At 45.7% G+C, this 21,634-nt stretch overlaps 2 protein-coding genes across 2 annotated transcripts in view; one reads left to right on the forward strand and one right to left on the reverse strand.

The window, feature by feature from the left end:
* The window catches only part of COG4 (component of oligomeric golgi complex 4), a 371,279-nt gene that overhangs the window by 19,402 nt on the left and 330,243 nt on the right, over window positions 1-21,634 (reverse strand). The window lies entirely within an intron of this gene.
* The window catches only part of CFDP1 (craniofacial development protein 1), a 64,334-nt gene that overhangs the window by 1,507 nt on the left and 41,193 nt on the right, over window positions 1-21,634 (forward strand). Inside the window, exons 4-5 of the mRNA XM_082062731.1 lie at window positions 224-339; window positions 16,367-16,471. Of these exons, the coding sequence (XP_081918857.1) occupies window positions 224-339; window positions 16,367-16,471 (221 nt within the window). The remainder of the gene's footprint in view (window positions 1-223; window positions 340-16,366; window positions 16,472-21,634) is intronic.

Here is a 21,634-nt window from a genome sequence, read left to right on the forward strand (position 1 = left end):
AGCTCTGCCCTGAGGCTTGTGCCTTTCCTGGAGCCCAGAAAAGGGGAAGACTCTGTGTGTGTAAGTGGGGAAGCAGAAGAGACCTGTGCTGACGTCTCTGTGCTTTCTCCTTCATTCTCCTGCGGTGACGGCATCTGGAAGATGCTGCATGTTGGAATGGATATTTGTAAAAAGACTGAATCCACAGATGCATTGTTTTGCTTTCTCCTTTGTATGTTTTTAGGCTGACGAAAAGAGTGGGAACAAGCTTCAGGAGAAACCGAAAGAGTCTGAGAAGCCGAAAGATTCAGGAAAAGTGACAATCACCAAAGTGTTTGATTTTGCTGGTGAGGAGGTCAGGTAAGTTGGCAGATGTGACGCGTCTGCAGGCTCGGTGCCAGCTGGGTGCTGCTCTTTGCCAGCAGGCTGGAGCTGTGCTGTGAAGCAGGGTGTATCTTCTCCTGTTTCCTTTATGTGCCTTTTTTTTCTTTTAATCATGAGCACACATAGACCTCAAGGAAAACGAGACCAAGATTTTTCTGCCCGAGGGCTGCAGAGTATCCTTATATGCAGATCTTGGTCTTTGCTCAACTTCAAAATAAGCCTGCAAATTCACTTAGGCTTCCCCATCTGGACAGTGTTTAAAGTGGTTGGCAGAGCTTCGTGGTGGCACTGCCACTGTGAAGGCTGAGAGGAGAGAACCCCACACATGGCCCCCGGGGATGACAGTAATGCATTTTATTCCTTCAGTCTAGTCCAAGTCTTGTGTTTGGGGCAGGATATTTGCTGGCCCTTTCCCTGGTGTCCACTACAAAGATCTGCAGACAGTAAGAGGGGTTTTGCTGAATGGACTAATAGCTGAGTGTTTTTACCTTTGAAACAGCAGGATGAAAGGTGATGGACTAGGTAAAATAATCCTTTAGGCCACGTTTGTCTTGCAAGGTGCCTCTGGGGATGTGCTTCAAAAAGAAGCAGGTGTTCTATAGATATGTAAGACCAGAACTGAGAGGCCTCGGTGAGCCCACTTGAAATCTGAATACATTGTGACCTGGTGGTTATTACCATGGTGTATTTTTTTAATATGTAGCTGTAAACCTGTTTTTTTCGGGTGAGAACTTCGCCTCTACTTCTTGTGACAGCAGAGGGCAGCAGCTCCCAGCAATAACACCCACGCTGCTGAAATCTGGAGAAGGAAGCAGAGCAGGGGCTTCCGCTGCTCTTGCTTTTCATGTCAGCGCTGCTGCCAGAGCTATTTGAAAAACCTGAGAGCCACGAGTCATAGTAGTGACTTCCTTATTTCCCTGCACAGTCCAGGTTGTAGGAATACCCTTCATTCACTGGTGAAATGGCAAAGAACTGGACCACTGCAGCTTTTCTGAGAGAGAGAATCCGTCATACCCTTTCTACGAAAGAAAAGCTAAACCTTTCCCTTGGGCAGATCAAAACCTGTAGCAGAATTACAGACAGAAATGTTGTCTTTTGTTGTCCCCTCCTTAGCTGACAGCTTGTTTGTCCCCGATTTTATTTATGTATTTATTTATTTTAATCTGTTTCAAACGCGATGTCCTACCAGGTGAGAATAGCTGAAGCTGTAGGATCGCAGGGATGTCACACAAAAGCCTCTTGGGTTCTGATGTATCCTTGGATGGCAGATGGCAGAAGTGCCTTCCAGGTGCTTTGGGGTTGCACGAAATCAGCACGCAATCTTATTTGGAGTCTGGACATGTCTGTGTGTTGTAGCTGAGTATCGTGTCTGAACACCAACACACAAGTGTTTCACTTGAAAGAAGAGGTTGATTTACAGGGACTCTTGCATTGTAGGCTTACTTGAGAACATGAGTCTTCCACTTATGGAAGAGATTTTTTTTTTTTTTTTGTGCATTTTTTTGTGATGTACAGGACCCTTTAAATTAGGGAGCTACTGAAAACATCTGCCTTGGAGCTTCTTGTTTACCCATCTCTATGAAAAGAAGGCCCAGATAATCATGATTTTAGCATAGCATTACTCAGCTGTTGGTCTGATTCTGGCATTCTAGATTTTGGGTGGCAGTTACAGATTAGCTTTACCAGTGCTGCTCTTGCTTTTATTTAGTAATATTAGTTGGAGAGGTTAGAGAAACTTTCTGTCCTTCAAATGGTGGCTTGCCTTACGTGAACAGAACTTGTCCACGGCTCCTAAGATGCTGCTTATCTGTAGTTTTTGATAGCTATAGTTAAGTTAGATAAAGGCATATTTATCTGCACCAGTTGCTTTTCTAGTGTCCTTTGTACTGCTCAGTACTGTTTCCTTTGGAGACCTGAAAAGGAATCAATACAAGTTTCTACTAAATTGTGATCAAATAGGCAAAAGCTGGAGCCTGGGCAACAATGAGACCCTAATCTTGGGAACCACCAAGGCCAGCCTATGTTTTACTCACAGCAGATGCTGACTGTAACCTGTTGATACAGTAACAGAAAGTTTGCAGCGAGGTCTGGGGGGCTGTCTTCTGCTGGTGCCAGAGTTACAACATGCTATTTTCTTTAGCTCTTTGATAACAGAAAAATCCTTCAGTGGTTTTTTTTCCCCCTAGATTGGTTTTTTGTGATATTCAAAGCTGAAGCATTTGTGTTGTTTGCTACATCTTACATCTCTAAATGCATTACACTGTTGGCTGTGGGTAGGATCTAAGGAGTTATTGCTGCTTACAGCTGCTGGTACTTTCCTGGAACAGCAGAAGGTGAGGGCCAAGGGGCTGCTTTTGCTTTAGAAGAGCAGGAGATTGTCTTTGCACAATCCTAATGTCTGCAAATGCTTCGAATACCAAATGCTGATTTCCTTGCCTGAGGAAGCAGCTGGCAAATTGTTGCTTATAAAGGCCAACACACGGTAGTTGTGTTCGTGTTTCTGGACTGAAAAGAAATGAAATGAGAGAGCTGTCTCTGCTGCTTTCCTTTCTAAATGGTTTGAGGCTACTTTTGAGCGTTGCTCTTTTGAAAGCTTGAGAAGAATTTAGATCAGTATTTAAGCACTGATAGATTCAAGGCACAAATTTCAGCAGTCTGCTCACTGAAGCTCTTAACAGAAGATCATTTAGCCCTGATCTCATGTTGCAGAACAATTTATTTTCTCCTGTAAGAAGACTCTATAATCTCTCTTGCATGATTGGAGTAGCAGAAGCCTTCTGAAGGAAATCTCCAGCTACAGGGCTGTACTAGAGTAGCAAAAGACCTTCCTCTTGAAGCTGTCAACTCCCCTGTAGGTTATTGTTGCACTTAATGTCTATTTTGATTAATCTGTGCTTGTATCAGTTGTTAATGCTGAACTTTAGTTTCAGAGTGTTACAAATTACCAGTTACCAAATAAAGAATTAAATCAAATTATTAAATGCATGATTTAACATTACCTTGTAGAATCAACGCTGTTGAATCCTGGAACTAGAAACAACCTTTAGCTGATTTCTGTGTTTTCCAGTGGTAACACTGCTGTCTTCTTTTCATTCCACCCTGGTGTTAAATAGATTTGGCGCAGCAGGTGACTGTCACCCAAATGGCTGTAATTGAGGGCAGTGGGAGCAATTTGCAAAGGCAGTTCACTGTCTAAATGGAAGTTCAAGTAATTTCTCACTGGCAGAGGAGATTGAAGCCCCTTGGAAGCCTCAGGTTTATGCACTTGCCTCACGATGCAGGACATGTGGTTGCATTAATAGGGAGTCGCATCCCTGGTGCCAAATGTTGTAAAATGTGATTGCTGTATGATGGGGCTTGTTTTCTCTTTGACAGTCCAAACTACTTTGGCCCTTGTCTTTCTTCAAACTGCTGCTGTGCTCACTACATCAAAATGGTTCTTTTGTGTTTCTTCCATGAAAATCAACTTTGTGTCCATCCAGGACCGCAGCAGAATGCAGCTCACACACATCGAGCTGATCCAGCCCTGTGGTGTCAATGGCAGCATAACAACGTGTGAGGGAAGAGCAAAATCGTAGAATCATTTTAGTTGGAAGAGAGCCTTGAGATCGAGTCCAGCCATTAACCTAACTCTAAACTCTGGTCATTGAATGCTAGTGGGAGTAGGTTTTAGGTTGAAACATTACTGTGTACCTTCATTTGGCTTATGGGAAACACAAGGAAGCTGAGAGGTGTGCTGGTGTCTGGCTTAGAGGCTAATTCATGAATGGGAGGCCTGCATTTGGCACCCCATGTTGTTCATACATTGCAAATTCCAACTAAAGGACTCAAAACTAGAAGCTTTATATTTCTGTGCATGTGTGCTTTGTTCGTGTGATTTAAATCCAAAACTTCACACGCTCACGTTATTCTTCTGTGGGAATGCTTTCTGGTGCCGCAGAGTTGCTGTGCCGATAGTGTTGTGTTGTGCTGGCAGAACTGTGGCTTGTGCTACTTCAGTGACCCTCGGCCACTTCCCCCTGTGCGTGAACAAAGCAGCCACGCCAAAGCGAGGCCGTAGCCGAGCTCCTCTGTCTGTCTGTCACTGCGGAGAGCCCTGTTCTCTTCCTGAAACCTGGCAGGGGGTTCCTGTCACAGCTCCCTTTACCTTTCCACAAGACTGTCGTCTCCAGGAGTGCCAGTTTTTGGGATCCAGAGACTCCCGGCAGGCTGGGTGATGGTCTCAGACCTTCAGCACTGTGATTCCCTTTCTGCCCTGTCCTCACCGCTGGTAGGTACCAAAGAGCAAACTTCTCGGAGGTGATTGCTCCTGACATCTGGAGAACTTGCAGACTAGATTTTGCTATAACCCTTGAGTTATTTTCTTGAGCTTCTTCCCTGTGCTTGCACACTCTGAACCTGTTTCTTTCAGCGCTCTCACGTGTCTGGCAGGTGTTCCTGCGATGTGAGGAATTCTTGGCTTCTCACCACATCTGGGGCCAGAATTGTCGTGCAAGCTGTGTGGCTGCTGGCAGCACGCTGGGCCTGGATACACATAGAAATGTTTCAGGAAGAGGTTTCCAGATCCCCTCTCCGTGTCTGCAGTGTGAGCTCCCTTCTGTTGTCTAGATGCTGGGATAAGTGAGCCCAAAGATCCAGCTGGTACTTTCTTGCACGTTGCATGTCTTCTTCCTGCTGAGCAGCTCATAAGCACTGAAGGCATCATTCTTAGTGATGTGTGAGAAACTGCCAGATCACAGAGCCCTGAACCTGAAGCATTTAGAGCCAGGGAGCTGGGAGCTTACCTGGGACCTTGCACAACGGGTTAATGTTTGTCCAGTGGACTCTTCAGCTACTTTTATATTTGAAGGCTGAGCAGACAGGTGAGATTTTGCTGAGTTTGACCGAAGCTCATTTGAGGTTGAGCTCGTAATCTTTATCTACTTCTTAAGTGCCTGTTTCCTGATTAATTCATGCTGCTTATGAAAGTATTCCTCGATGTTTGCCTGATTAAAGCTTACTGTTGCTTTGTCTCAGTGCTGGAATGCCCACTGGGAGAGCTCTCAGCTTAATTTCACAGCCATGAAAACTGTCTGACTTATGGTGGTCTTTTTTCTCACTTCAAAGGATAGATGATGACCCAATTCCACAGATATTGTTTGCTTTTATATTGCTTTTTAGGTGGCTTTTAGTAAGGTATTTAGTCCAGAGGCATATACAAAGGTGCAGAAATCTCTCTGATGTGCTTGAAGTCCTTGAAGGCTTTATGGATGTAAAGAGGGAAAATCGTTAGGTTTCCTGTAGAACTTTCCATCCATATATATCTCAAAATGCTTTTTAAAGAAGTGTTGCTATTCCCCATTTGGGAATATGAAAACTGAAGCATGCCGGAGTTGATGACACCCACTGATTCACTGGGACTCCTGGACCTCATGGCTCGGGACACCAGGGATTCAAGCTTCACCCAGGCGTTGCTTGTACAAAATCAAATTGGGAAGGGCCGGTGTCAAACATACAGGACAATGAACAGTGTCGTGCTGGTGAATATAATGAATACTTTAAAGTTCATACAGTTTTGTAGAAGGAACTGAGCAAACTCATATCAGAAAAATTTGTCTGGGCTGTTATACATGAGATGTCAACTCCACCTCTGGATAAGGTCTGTTGACTCTTGTAGGAGACTGGATTTGGGACTTAGAGTAGCCTCTGGTCTGCCACAATATGACTGGTTCTTATTTGTGCATCCACCGTGCTGCAAAAAAACATTTTGTGCTGGCTATGAGTGCTGAGCAGAGTTGAGAGACAACTCGTATTCTGGGTTAGGGAAAATGGTAGTTCACAGTGCTGCTGCTGCATCTTAAAAGCAAAATACAAAGCTTTAAAGAGGTACATAAAGTATCTGATCAATAACCAAATGGTTATAAACTTAAATCATTGTAGTAATTACTGGGGTTTATACTGGTTGAAGCTGATATTTCATCTGCCACAGTTGAAGTGTGGGGTGAAAGAGAACCTGATTTTCATCCGTTACTGGTTTTAAATGATTATCATTTAGGATGTTTCTGGAAAAAAACAAACAAACAAAAAACCTAAACCAAAAACCTCATTACTTATTCTATGTTGCTTCTTCACATGTTTTCAGCCTACCTGAAGGATTCAAGAAAAAAATACTATTCAGAGGAGACTGTTCTTAAGTTGGAAATTAAGGACCTTAAGCTGGACCTGAAGCTGGATGAGTGGGTTTTGGTGCTGAAATTCATGACTGTTTGAGCAGAAGCAAAGGTGAAGTGAGGTGGCTGAGGGCAGGTTCTCGTCAGGAGGTTTGCCTGCACTAGTAAAAGCCCTTTCTCAGGTAGTAGTGCAGATCTCCTTTGCACAAGAATTCTCATGACAATGGGAATTGTGCAGGCAGGGCCGTGGCCAAAGTTTCTTTTTTTGGTGTCTCACAAAGTCGCCAAGTTCCATGTATCCCTTAACTTAGGCCTGACTGAGTGGAGTAGTGACGTCTGAGCCCAGTCTGGTGTCAGCTGTGCTGCTGGGCTCTTCACCTTGGTGAGCTGCTCGGGAGAGCCGTGCAGAGCTGGTTAGGGGCTGATTTATTCCCTCCCGGCAGGGAGAAGTGCTGAGCTGTGTGCAGCAGAGCTGATAATTCAGTTCCCAGCAGCTGAACAGTGCTGCTTCTTGGGGATTTCTTGATGATGCCTCTCATTACAGAAATATTGGTTTTCTTTTTTTAATCTTAGCTCATCTGTGTCCGTGTTGAATAGACACCTATGTCCTAGGCTGCTCGCTGTTTCTTCCCAAGCTTCAGCCCGTTGATCCCAATCCTTTTCAGGAGTGAGCAGGGGAAATGGCTGCAGGAGAAGCAGATTAGATACCTGAGAACAGCCTGACCTTTCCAAAGTCCTCGTTCAGCCTCTGATTTCCTTCTCAGCAGCTGTGATATGTCCTTTCTGCTCCTTGCATGACAACTGAGACTGATCAAATGTGAGAAAGTTGGGAAATAAAGAGGGTATAAGCCAAGGAATTTGGGGGACTACCACCTATTTTGTTGCTTTGCTTTGAACATAGTTAAAGTAGCTGTGTGAGCAATAGCTGCTGCTTCTGTTTCGTCCTGGCAAGCATTGAGCAGGAGTGGAGAGAATGAGAGGGCTGAGTTAATGTATTTCAAGGGGAAGGGGGAAAAAGAGCAGGGAGTTTACTCCCACAAGTCTCAGGGTTTGGAGCTGGCACAGAGAGCAACTTTAAAAACGTGTAATTGTCCATCTGCATTCTTACTCTGTGGTCTCAGCATGGCTCAGTCAGATGTGTTAGGTTAATTAGCACTGAGAGAACATGGAATACCATTAACTCTCTCCTCACCTTGTGATGCTTTTCAGGAGACTCAGCAGATGAATAATAGCAAGGGATTGGCAGCATGCTCACACTTCTTGCAGAGTGTGAATCTTGGTCATTTATTTTGCGCTCGTGGGGTTTTGCACAATGCTGAGTGAAGGACGGTTTCTTTTAAAATCAGGAGAAAGATCAGTAGTTTGGGTGTCCATCTCTTGTTGATGTTGTAGGTAGTGTGGTGCGTGTCTGCTCAAGGCTGGTATGTGTGTGACATGTTCTGTTTGTGCTTTTTTTTGCAAAAGCCTTTACTGTATTGCTTATACATGTGAGTGAGAAGATGGGGAGCATTACCAGAATCTGTGTCCTGAAGCCTTATATTTGGAAAGCCTTGCCTTTTTTCAGTGTGGATAGCAAGTGATACACGGCTTCCACCAGATGAGGTAGGTGGGTGTTGTCAGATTGGATATGGAAAGCAATGAACTGAACTAATAGGGGCAGAATAAACCACTCATCACATTTTGGTGTGCTTTTTGCACTGGCTTTGACTACAGCAAGGAAGTGTTAGGAAAAGTAAAACAATTAATTTCAGTAGCCCCTTGAAAAGCCACTCCAAAGCCAAGCCCCTCCGAGGACTTTTGGTTCATGGCAATGCTGGGTTAATGGTTGTACTGGACGATTTTAAAGGTCTTTTCAAACCAAAACGATTCGATGATTCTGTGACTGGTGATGCTTCATGTTCATAGGGTTTTATCCTCAGTCCTTGGCTAAGGCATTCTAGAGAAATGTATTCTAGCTGCTCTCCAGTGACATTCCGCTTCCTCAGTGAGGATTGCATGGTGCAAAAGCCAAGGTTTTTGAGATTTCTCCAGAAATTTAATCTGAGCAGTAGGAGCCTGGGGATGATGCCTTGGGCCCATAAGACAAATCAAGCCATCCAGAATTACGTGGAATATCAATATGACTTCTGTGTAGAGGTGACAGTCCAAAAAGTGACTGGTTGCTTTTCTACAAACAAGCAGCAAAATGCTGATCTTAGCATAATGGATTGTAGGCAACAACCTGCTCCTGTCTTTACGCAGTTGTTATTCTTAGAGGTCAGATCACGCCTCGGTTATCCACAGTTTGTATTGGCTTTTTCCAATTTAAAAACCAGCTATTGATTTTTTTTTTTTTTTTTTTTTAAGCCAATAAATGAAAATACGTTACCTTTCAAAAGATGCCAAGAATGAAAGGGTCTCAGGGGCATGTTTTGATAACCTTTCCTCTGTGCGCATCCATTCCTTGATGCTTCAGAATTCCCTTGGGGTATCTTGATGTCATACGACGCTGATGGGCACACGGTGGCCCAGAGATGAGTCAATAGTGTGAGCAGAAGCGATGTTGTGTGCTGCTTTGCTTGCTGGGCATTTGCCTTTCTCAAAGGCCACTGCAGAACCTAAAACTTCCTAAACAGTGTGACAAACCTCACCAGAACTCTAAGCTGGAGAGCTTGGTTCTGAAGTAAATAGTATTATGGTCTGCTTTGTGTGCTTTGAGAAAGAAAATGGCCTAATGAACAGCTCCTGTTCAGGGTTTTCATTAGTAGATGTGCAGATGAGGCTTCTGCTTGGATGGGGAAAGTGCAGCACGGAGGGGCTGTGACTGGCACAGTAGTGCCAGCTTGGCCAGGGCATTATCTGGCATTTACCAACGTGCTGACTCCTGTTGTCTTCCTTTATCTTACCAGGCTTTTGAAAATCCCAAAGCAACCGAGCAGATGTCCACCTGAAAGCCAACTTATGCCTCTAATATGGCTTGATGCTTTCAAGGAAATAATTGATGTGTGCTGGTTTCATTTGTATGTTTTTTGCTGGTAATCAGTGTGATGAAGGCTCAGGTGGTGTTTCCAAAGGTGGGAGGAGCCTCAAAGCATCTCTGAGATGATGGATTGACCATCAGATTCACTTGGACATTTCTAGGGCTGTCAAACCTGTGATATCTGGGTGCTGCATCAGCTTTGGGAACTGGGTGACCAACTGTGTTCTTCCAAATGTTTTCTGCCTGTGTTGTGTGTAGTTAGTGTGGAAACACTTAAGCAACAATCCCACCCTTCCTCAGTAGGTAAGGGAGGAGACTTTGTTTCTGTACCTGGTTCTCAGATAATTTCCTGACTTTAAAATCTGGCAAGAGAAGGTGCTTAGTGGCCTATTGGGGTTTCACAGGAGCTCTTTTGCTGTTCGTAAGGGGATCTTTTGTCCCTTTACTCACGCCTTCATCACAGCAGCCTCAGATCCAGTCCCAGTGTTTTGCTGCTTCCCTTGCTTCCAAACTGCTCCCTGGTTCCTGACAGCTCCAGGCTCAGAAAGGGGCTTTTGATGTCTGGTGAGGTGCTGGCAGAGCCTGATTTGCAGCCCTTGGGCCTGGGGTTTCCCCTGCCAGAAAATGCAGCTTGTGAAATGGATTAATTTTTTTTTTTTGTAACTAAGAGATTCTGAAGCAGGAGGGTTTCTGTGTTAGCCTGGAGGGAAGGCAAAGCTGTTCTCTGCCTTACTATCTCATTAACACATTACAAACTGAGTCAAGCTTAGCCTGGCCTTTTCCCCATGGGGATGCTTTTGCTTTGCAGTGTGTGTTGGCTCCTGTTGTGATCTGTGTGACCTTCGTATCCAGTGTGTTCATAGCTGTAAATGAATTTGGAGCCCCTGGCTCTTGAGATGTACGATACTCCTTTCCTTGGTGTGAGAACAGACCTGTAACGTGAACATTGCACCACTTTGCAGGAGCTGTGGGGTTGCAGGGATCTGTCTTGCTTTCGGGGTCCTTGGAAGTTGTGGCTAACAAGGTCAGAGGACTGTGCTGGTCACACGTACAAGCAGCTACATCTTTTCACCTGGATTGCTCAGCTCAGAGGTGTGTTCCATAATTTGAAGTTTATCCTTTTGGGAGGTACAAACAGAAACACTGGGATGCCTCAAAGACTGAAATGCTAAGTGCATGGCAGGATTTTGAGGCAGTGCAATAGGGCTGGCTGAAGGAATAGTTATCCAAAGAAAGAAGGAGAGACTAAATAATTGGAGATACTTAAAACTGGGGTGGATAAAGCTCTGTTTGACAAAGAGGTGAAGCTTTGTGCCCTGGCTTGTGGGTCAGCTATTCCAGAGAGCCATGCTGGTGTGCTCTACCTATCGCAAGCCCCAGTGGGAGCTCGGTAACTGGAATGCTGCTTCCCTTTGGATTTAGAGAGCCTCTTGTGGAAGTAGCAAGCAGAAGCCCAAAAGGGGCCTGACAGCTTGGTCAGCATCTCAGATGGCAGCACTGTCCATATGTTTTCTTTATATCTGTCACAGAGTCTTTGTCATACAGGAGATGATGGAAAATCAGTTGTTTCCTTCAAGGCTTACGCGGTTAGGATGTGGATGTCAAAAAGCACTTTGAATACATTATTGATGTTAAAATACCATTCATCTATGCTTATTTTCGGATGAACTGGTTTGAGGTGCAGCCTGGGCTGACTGCTTGGGTAGCAGCATGCACCTGCTGCGAGGAGCAGCACCAGGCGGGCAGGTTGGCCTTTGCCTGACTCCGGGAGAGCTCACATCAGAGTTTTTTCTTTTTAAAAACCATCCAGCAGCTTCTGTGCAGATAGGCAGCCCACAAAATTATCAGTCACTCCAGCCTGGTCTTGTCTGTGCTGCTTCAGGGAATAGGCTCAGTTTCCCAGGGAACAGCTTCTCCCACCTGGTTTGAAGAGAAAGGTTTGGATAATGTTGTTGTTTTTCTGAAAGGGAGAAAACCAATGTTTTGCTTTTGAAATTAGAAAAGCGATGGGGACTTGTGAATATTAGCTGTTTGCTCTACACCAAGTAATCCAATACAAAATAAACATGTACCCAGCATGCAGGCAGATGTAGCCTAGAGGATCAGTTCTGTGAGGACTTAAAGCTCTTTTGGAAGATGCTGAACATGTGCACTCCTTTGGCTTTGGTTTCTTGCAGGCTGGAGCACCTGTGTCTCATACAGTGCATCTGGCTGTGAAAGGCACCCAGCACATGGCAGATCAAGCACAAGAGTCCACTGAAAAAGTATTTAGCCACAATATTCCTCTTGGCTCAGAAGGGCTTGATTTTCTTTCTTTCCTTCTTTCTTTCCTTCTTTCTTTCCTTCTTTCTTTCCTTCTTTCTTTCCTTCTTTCTTTCCTTCTTTCTTTCCTTCTTTCTTTCCTTCTTTCTTTCCTTCTTTCTTTCCTTCTTTCTTTCCTTCTTTCTTTCCTTCTTTCTTTCCTTCTTTCTTAATTACAAGCCCTTGTAGATGATTATTGCTTGTTCCTCAGGTGATCATTCCAGAAGGCTGGAGGACTATTTAATGAGACTAGACACACATGGGGAATATTGAAAAAGCGTAATTAGCCTCATTTCCACCCCCTTGGTCTGTGATTCCCCAGAGCTAACAACATTAAGATCATGTGGAAAGTTTTGTAATTGTGTCAGGTCTAAACTGGGGCAGGTTTCCCAAGTGGGGACTGCGTGTCCTGAGTAAAGAGCTGGTGATTTTCAGAGCTTCCACTTCTGCTCTCCCAGACCAGAACGCAGGTGAAAAGCTGGTGTATTAGACTTACTCTGCCACTGAACCGAAGCATGAAAATTCGTGTTTAAGCTCCTTTTGCAGATTAGCTGGAGCTATGTGAATGTGGTGCTCGTTTTAGCCTGTATTCCTTCTTCCTTTTAGCTGCTTACATGGCTAAGGGGACTGCTGGGAACAGATCAAATGCTTGTTCTTGAATTACGATGCTACAGTTCATTACTGTAAGCGCTCTACGGAACAATTTCTGGGACAGAAGTGGGTTATCTTCATGTGGTTTGGTACCCAGATATGTAACTGGGGCCTCTTCCATGCACATAGGTTGCAGCAGTTCAGTTGGTAAATGTGTAAGAAAGGGAAGGGTGATAACTTGTTCAGTGCAAGATGGAAGTAACGTACTCTCGCAGCTGGGCACCAAAGCAACAGTCTAGGTGGTTGTGGGTATGTGTAAATGCTTTGGAACCGTTTGAGCTTGGTTCAGAGATGAAGGGTCCCAAGGAAGACACCTGTAAGTATTACAGGTACTTGGTGATCTCGTTTCTAACCTGTTTTCCTTATAATAACTTTACAATACGGAAGATCTTTCTATTTTACAGTTGCACTGCACCTTGTACAGTTGCATCATCTGTGCTACCAGGCTTCAGCACAGTCCAAAAATTAATAACTGTTCTGTGTTTTGGAAGTTTTATTATGCAATTTAATAGCATAGCAGCATAATGAAATCTTTACAGGAAAGCGATGAGAGTGAGTGGTTTTGTGTATGAATTACAGGGTCTGCGAGACACTAGCTACTTATGTAATTGCTGACAATATACTTATTTTCATGTTTATTCCAGGGTTACAATGTCTGAATAGCATCCTAGTAAACAGTCAGGCAAATAGTTATTTATCAAGTATTTAAAAGAGAAAGATCTTGTAATTTTCCTTAGTAATGACTGTGATTTCTTCCATCTGAATTAATGGCTCCCGTTTCTCCCCATGAAGAACAAGACTTGTTTTGGTTGCTACATGGTTGCAACATTGTCTGAGGACCAGAGGATTATTTTTTTTTCCCTTCTTGGTCTACGATGTGGGAAAGGTTGAAATGCAGATAACCCAAATTAATACCTTGTAAAGCCCTTTAATATTCTTTCTTTTGCCATTCCTGTTGAGAGTGGTGCAGGAGTCGCTGCTGGCAGCAGCCTGCCTCAGAGCTGCTTTTATTTCAGTTTGAGGCAATCGCCTCGAAAGGTCACTTTTAATTACGTTTCTGACACATTCCTCTGTCCCCAGCTGGGCAGTCCTGGTGGAACAGGTTGCCTGCAGCTTCGCAGCTGAGTTTCTACAGTGGGCAACTTCAAAATATGTGCTAGAGCAGTTGCTGCAGGCCAAAGGGAGCAAATTAAATTTGAACCAAGTGTTAGATGCTGTGCCCAGCCATTGCCGCTGGTACTCGGATGTGGTGGAGGATGCAAGTATCAAAGCATAAGTAATCCCTTGGTAGCAACCTGGATAGCAAATGCCGCTGAATTGTTTGTCATTGAAGGGCTGTGGCAGACCCTCCCTGTGCATCATGTCAAGGGGCCTCAGCAGGTAGAGGTTTCTCCTTTCTCATGCTTTTTATGGTTGAGCATCTTCCTGCTTTGAGAGATGTGACTTGTGTTGCTGGTCCAATGAACAGCGTGCTCAGTCCGACTGCAGGCTGGCACATCCCTGGAGCCATTTTCCATGTGCATCATATCTACGTGCCTTCCTTTACCTCAGCTGGTAGGCCAGGCACCAGTAGGTTTTATCTGGGTTGAAGGCTGGAGGTGCTCCTGAGGTGAAGACCAAGAGGCCCTGTGTTGAGATCCTACCTCAGGCACAGGCTTTGAAGCCTTGCTCCCCATTGTGCCTGTCCAGATCCTATAAGCTATGGAATTGCCAGATTCCTGTAGGTTTTTCGGGGGTGAGCTGGGCTGTCATCTCTTAGCACAACAAGCAGTTAGTGGCCAGGTGTGATTTTTGTGACCTCGGCTTCCTTTCCCAACCCCTGCCTCCTCTTGCTCCGACACTTGTCAAGTCCCATAAATGTGCAGGCTTTAACAGCTGGGCTCTAACCCAGGAGCAGGAGCAGCTCATGTGCCTGTATCAAGGGTTTTTTTTTCCCAGGGCATGTGGTTACTACCCTGTATCTCTCAAATTCCTGCATGCTCGGTGTCTTCCTGATGTTTGTCACTGCAGCTCCATGCCACGGGTGAACCGTGATGGCATGAGGGTGCCAGGGCGTGACACGAGGGGACCATGCTGGGAGCCAGCGCTGCAGAGTGCGTGAGAAATGGTGCTACTCCCCAGCTGGGCAGGGGATGGAGCTGGTTCTTTGGATGCTGCATTTGAAAATAAATAAGCTGTGTGGCACCTGGCAGTGGTGGTTATGGGTGAGCTCTGAGGGGAATTCTGGCTAACTGCTGCATGAGGACATCGAGTTTATTCTGTCGAAGGAAATTTGTGGATATAGAGTAACTGCTGGTGTGGCTGCTGTCACCAAGGGCTGTGGCTGGATGGTGTGTTTGGGATGTCCTGAACTATGACAATGCTGTAGTAAGGCTTTTTCTTCTTCCTGAACTACTTTTCCCCTTTTTCCAGCCCGGTCCTTTCCAATCCGATCAGCAAACACTTCTAAATATTCATAACATGGGATTTGCCTCTCCGCATGACTGCTGCCAGTTTGAAAGGCATGTGAGGTGCAGGGGGGGAAACGGGGTTAATCTCCTTCTGCACTGGCAGAACAAGGCTGAGCAGGAGGTGTACAGTGCAAGAATTTATTATTTCTGAACATACCTTTTCCAATGTATTTGCAGTCTGGGGAGAAGGAGGAAGAACAGTTTTTCTTCCCTAAACACTTCTTTAGGTGCTGATTTACTCTCAGGACAGTGGTGTGTGTGCAGTGGTTGTGTGCAAGTGAGATTTTTAGGGCATTGATACCTCCAGGCTTAGCAAATAACCCCACGGCACTTTCCCTTCGACCAAACCAGCAGTAACCCTGCTGGGTTTGCAGCTCTTTGTGTTTCTCTGTGTCCATCAGCCGCTTTCTACATGGAACTTGCAGTGTCAGGTTGGTGGGTAGGAGAGAAGCAGCAATTAGCCTGATCATAACCGGGGCAGATTGGCTGACTGACGAGGCTTTCAGGCTTTCATTGTCACATGCAGTAGACCAGGGATGAACCTGCCCCCCCTTTCTGGCAGGAGATGCAGCCAGAAGCCTGGGCCCATGGGTGGGATGGAGGATGGTGCCCTCTGGGCTGGCCGAGCCCTGGGCCAGGCTGCTGCTGTGCCCCAGAGATGCTCACAGGCTTCTGCTCCAAGGCAGCAAAATTATCTTGGCAAACCGGGGCAACCTCATTAAGAGCTACCGAGAGCGTGGAAAGCGTGTTGCTGGAGGCAGGTCATTGTAAATGAGGGGGCTAAAGTAGCTGGTGTTTCCTAATGATTAATTATTGAGTGGTTTTCTAGAGATTCTTTCTCATGTTTGTAATTCATTCCCTGCTGTAGATGCTGTATTGATTTATAATTTTTTCAAGTTCAATATTTTGTGCCCTCGGGTCCTCGAACAAAAATTAACTGGAAAATGAGAGAAAATTTCTGTGTTCTGCCTTGTCAGAGCTTTCTCTCCCATTCGCCATCCCCGGAGCCAGTTTCCGTGCTCTGGTTTGGGTTGCAGATGTTGCCAAGCCCGTGTGCCGTGGGTGGCGGAACAGCTGTGGCAGAAGAGCTGCTTCACTGACCAACAAATGAGGAAATCAAGAGCCCAATTAAGAGCCTGGAATTGCCCCCAGTGACCCAGTGACCTTAGCAGAGCATTCAGTATCTGCTAGTGAGACAGGCCTGTTTGAATGAATAAGCATTCCTGTTTGTTTGAAGAAAAAAAAAAATCTCTTCCTCCCCCAGCTCTAATTAGCTACTCTTCATTTTTTTCTGCCGTGAATATAGAGGGTTTGTCACTGGAATTAAATCTTAACAAAATGCAAGTTCTTCAGCTTGGAGCTGATGGAGGTGACCTCTGTGCAGGTGCTGTGGGGACTCCTGTACCTGTTTCCTTTGTTTCCCTGCCAGATCCTTGGTTTTGCTGTTGTATGTCTCTTCCTTACCCTCTGGTTTATCTTCATTCCTCCAACAGAGTGACAAAAGAAGTGGACTCAACCTCAAAAGAAGCGAAATCTTTTCTGAAGCAGCAAGAGAAAAGGCAGTCAGCAGCTCCAGCTTCCCTCCCGACAGTCTCTGGGTGAGTATGTGGTTTCTCTGCCCAGGTACGAACCCTGAGTGAGAAAGACAGTGCTGGGTAAGCTAATGGGTATTTGTTTTCTGCAGGATTTCAGTGGGAGCAAGACTAGGCCTGGAAGGTGTGGTGATCTGGGGGGAGGGAAGTGGCAGAAGCAACCCATGAGTCCCAGTGACTCACTTTGTAGGTTCAGGCTTGAATCATCATAAATCATTCATCTTAGTAAGGAAATATTGTTTTGAATGTCTTGAGCAGCCTGATGAAACTGCAGGTAGCCAAGGAACATGCCTGAGGTTGCCTGTAGTTCCTTTGAAAGGTGCTTCTCGGGATCATAAAAAGCCATGACAGGCTGGGCTGCGGCTTCTTATAAGCATTGGGGAAGCATTTAAATGAGAGATGCTTTTGCCTTAATGTGTTCTCTGTTATCATTTCAATGTGGATTTGTCGCTTACTGTTCAAGCTCTAACACCTAATTCTGAGATTATCGTAATGCTTGTCAAAGATACAAATAAGTCAGCCCACTCTGTGTGGTTCTTGATGAGCTTGGGAGATCACCCACCTCTCAGGAATAGAGGGGATGCTTCTGTGTTCCAATAATTATTTTTATTTAAGTCAATCATTTGCATTTATATTTGAAAGACATAAGCTGCGTATGATTTGGTTACATAGAAACAACACCCATTAAATAAATACATTGTCCTTCCCATCTGCTGAGGAGCAATTCTCCAGTGTGAGTTAAGGCTGCCTTTCCCTGAGATAGGCTGGTATTCAGTTGCTGCAGCTGGATTGTCACTCACGTTTTCCAGCTAAGTGTTGCATGGCTTGTAGTTAGATCAGCGTAGTGAAGGCACAATGTGTGTGTGACTCTTGACGGCTGCTGTTCCCTACGATGAATGAACGCACAGGTGAGCATAGTCTTGTTGCCTTTGTTCATGCTGCACAAGGGTTCGTCCTTGCAGAGCTCATTAATTGTCACCTAGGTGTTGTGTACAAGGTTTTGTACTGGAAAAACTCACCTTGAGTTGGGCTGTTCTTGGTTCAGTCCGTGTGGCCACAGGAGTGGTTCGGGTGCAGCTGAAGTTTGGGCAGCTCCTTGCCATGCACACTGCTGGTGGTCCCATGTCTTCAAACCTGCCTTCCAGTTCCCCCAGCAAACACCCTGCTGCTCTGAGGGCAGGTGGGTTTGGTAGCATACTGGGCATACATGGGCTGCTCACCTTCCTGCGGTGCTGAGGTCTGTGTTCCATCCTGTATCTCTCTGGCTCAGGGAAGTGGGTAGGTGGCCAGCGGGCCAAGATTGTACTGGAGAAATAGCCAGAGCCCAGTTTGAGTTAACACTGCAGGTATCTGAAGTGAAGAATCCACATCAAATACGGAAAAATTTGAATATAAATCAATATAAGAAATAACAAGTTCAAGGACTCCTTTAACTTTCCTCCAGTGGGATTATTTTGGAAGCAGCTTAATTAGGTTGCCATTCAGCTTGCTAATGTGTGATGTCCTACTGACAGTTGCTTGTCCAGATTATGAGGTGGCCTGGCTGCAGGGGAGGGAAAGGAGAAACAGCCTGAACTTGTACATCTTGCCTTCCTTCAGAGCAGCAAACCCTGATGCAGCACATCCCCACATGCCTTCCCTTTTGTCACCTGCTGCAGAATATCCTGGTTTTGTGCAGTGATAGTACGGCAGAGGCGTAGCAGTGGTATTTTGATTAAGGTGTGGAACAGCCCGGTGCTCTGGAGGGTTTGGCAGGAGACTGTCTGGGGCAGCCTGGCCAGCGTGTGTGCTCTGGTCTGAGAGAGCTCCAGGGAGTCCTCTGCCTTGGAATAGTATCTGAGACTGACCCTGAGACTGGGCTTAAGGTGGATACTTAGCTGGGAAGTCAGCCAGGTTATTTTCAGGTGAGAAAATTACTAACAGGTCTGCAGTGTCCATTAAAGCCAGAGAAGAGTCCCTTATGTTAAGAAAATTACAAAGGTCAGGCGTTAGCCTTGGAGCCAAGCTATTGTCCAAGCCCTGTGCCTCCGGAGCAAAAGAGCCACAAGCCTTAGTGACATTCCAGAGCGGCGCCTGGGGACCGACAGAGCCTGGTGTAGCCTGATGGTTCTTTGGTGGTGTCCTTTGCCTACTTAAAATTGAAGTTTTGGGGAAGGGAGTGCATTTCTCCCTTGTGCATTACAGGTGAGCCCGGCCTGGGTCAGTATAACTAGAAAACAGTGAAAAGCAGGTGATTTGGGATCCAAGATGTGCCTGTGGACACCCAGTGTGCTGTAAGCCATTGTCAGCACCCAGGAGCTTTGTCAGCTATTTAAAAAGAAAAAAACAGAGCCTTGCCCTGTGTGCAGGGGATTTGAGCAGCTAAGAGTGGCCTCTCCATCTGGCTTTTCTTTCTTCACCTTGCAAGCAGCTTCCATTATTTCTGGATACAGCCAGCCCACCCTGCATTTATTTAATTTCCCTTTTCTAAACAGACAGAAGTAATCCAGGAAAGCAGCGGTCACAAAACCAAACATCCGGTTCCACATCTCCACGTTACAAACCCTTGCAGCCTAACTGGTCCAGGGCAAGGGATGTTTGGGGCTGAAAGTGCATTTCCTGAATGTATTTAACATCCATACCGGATGTGCTATAAAAAGCTAGATTTGTGCTCGTGAGGGACATGGGGGTGGTTGGAGGAGAATAACTTAAACACTTGGCTGTAATTAAAGCCAGGAGTACAAAACAACCCACCCAGTTCTCTCAGCAGGCTCTGCTAGAAAGGTCAGAAGCCCTTGGTTCCCAAGGATGTGATCATTTCCCAGCCTTGCCATTGTGTCCCCCCATGACACCCAGCGAGGCAGTGATCTGTCAGCACCAGGTATGGGTTTGTTGGAGGGGTTTGGGGTTGATGCCCCGTTCCAACCATGTTTCTGTCATGCTCTTGGGTTGTGTTAGGCTCTCACCGATGGTGTCAGATGTGATGAGGGGAATCCACTGCTTCCTTTGAATTTGCAGTAAAAAAAAAAAAATGTGGAAGGCTCACAGGATTCCAAAAAAGCCCTCCACCCACCCTGCTAAGCCTTCTTGCCTGTCTGTGTGGTTTAGGGCTCATTTTCTATCCATACCACCACACCTGGGCCTTTTGGGGGGCAGCAAGAGTAGCTCCTGGCTGTAGGTATCATGACCTGATGGAGGGTCAGTCAGTCCATAGCCATCCCTGGAGCTCTGAGAGATGCTTTCTGCCCCCTCCCTGGGCCAGGTGGGACCTGTGAGCTGAGTCCATCACCCTCTGTGCTTGTCATAATATTTTGCAACACCGCTTCATATTTGGGGGATGTTGAGGCAAATTAAATCCTCTGTGCAACTTACTGCAGAACGACTGTGTGTATGTACTTGTGCCTGTATGGCTTGAGACACAATGAGAGGGTTGAGCTGCAGGCTGGGAAATACCTGCACGGATTTGTCCCCTTCGGCATGAGCAGCTGCGATCTGCCCATCGGTCCTTGACGCTTGTCAAAGCACAGTGCCGTTGCATAGGGAGCAGTGCTGCTCTGGCAGTCCTGAAAATGAAAAGAAAAAATGCAGTTGCTGAATCTTATTTGAGATTTTCCTCGAGGCAGCTGTTTCTACACCACCTGAACAGGAGCCAGGAATAAAAAGGGAGGTTTTTCACTGGCTTTGTTCTTGCCTTTGCTTATTACCAAAACCATTTGCAATTAAATGTGGAGTTGCTCCCTCAGCCCAGCTGTTGTTTTTCTGTTTGATCCTGCCTGAAATTACAGTGGTGGATGTGTGACCTCCTAGGCCTTTTCATGCCTTGTAGGCTGGTATAAACACAGGGTAAAATTTGCCTTTGAAGCGAATGGACACTGCTCCTACGGAGTTCAGGGGGTGCGGTGCTTGCTGATCCCCGGGCTGAGTTTAATCTATGAGGGTTTGGACCTCAGTGCAAGAGCCAGCAGGAAGAGGCACTGCAGGAAAGCTCTGACCCAGAGACACATACGTGCCCTGAACAAAGAAAACAAGGTAAACTTGAGCCTCTTAGCTGTGGATGCTTTCCTCCCCTAGTCTACCGTTCACATGAACTGACCATTCAATGGTGTGAAAAGCTTCAGGCCTTTGCTTTTAGAAGTCATTTACTCAGCTACTTGCTAGTGCTGGAGCAGAGGGGCTCCAGCAGGAAGACATCTCTCCGTGGCTTCTGTCCCACCTTCAGGGTGCAGGAGGAATGGTCACAGTCTTCCTGGGAGGATGTGGGAGAACTTCGAACCTGTTTGCAGCATCCTGACCTATTACTGTAATTTCTAAGCTAACCTTCTCCTCCAGCCTGGTTATTCCGTGTATCTAAAGCTTTTTCTTACAAGAGATTCTCTTTCTGTATGAGTTGGCTGGAGCTAATTGGATCCCTTTGCTGTCATGACCAAAACAGGTTACTTGAGATCTTATACCGACAGTGGTGAGACAGGCTCTCAGCTTCTGTAAACCTTCAGATGATCCAGAGCAAGTGCTGCAGCACTCGCATGCCTCCAGGGAGATGTTTCATTTAACAGCAATCCCACGGGCCTTTTTTATTCAGAAAGTGGGAATTTACAGTCCAGTTTCAGCTCAGCATCAACTGCAAGCGATTGCTTAACTAAAACTCCCACAAATTTTGCTTGCGTGGGCTGACCAAGGATGCATATAAAGCAAGTAATCAAGGCCTTTTGGGGATGTGGAGGTGGGTTTTTTTTCAGTAGTCACTTAAGTAATGGAATAGCTCAGTTCTTGCTAGTGCTTTCAAGGCTTCTCAGCTTCCTCCTGTGCTTCCCTTGCTGTGCTCCAGAGAGTGCTGTTTTCCCAGACGGAGAGATCCAGCCCCTTGCACCATAGCCAAATGTCTGGGTGTGAGTAGTGCATGACATATTTCTCTGTGCACAAGATGAACCAGCCAGGGGCAATATCCATGTGCCCTAGAGCTAGTTTTAGTTCTTTCCTATTCATACACCCTGGCTGTGAAAGATTAAATGTGGTGGTAGCTGTTCCAAGTGAGTAATTTCTCTTCAGGGCTTAGATCCTTTGTTTGTTTTATTTTTAATTATTCATTGTTAGTGTCTACTAGCTTATGTGTATCCACTCCTTGAATCAGTGTGGTGACAAGGCTGGGTGATTTTTTGGGGGATCTTGGTTTTATTTGCTAGGTGGACTGAA

The sequence above is a fragment of the Streptopelia decaocto genome, assembly GCF_964273445.1.
Source record: "Streptopelia decaocto genome assembly, chromosome: 11".
Lineage (NCBI taxonomy): Eukaryota > Metazoa > Chordata > Aves > Columbiformes > Columbidae > Streptopelia > Streptopelia decaocto.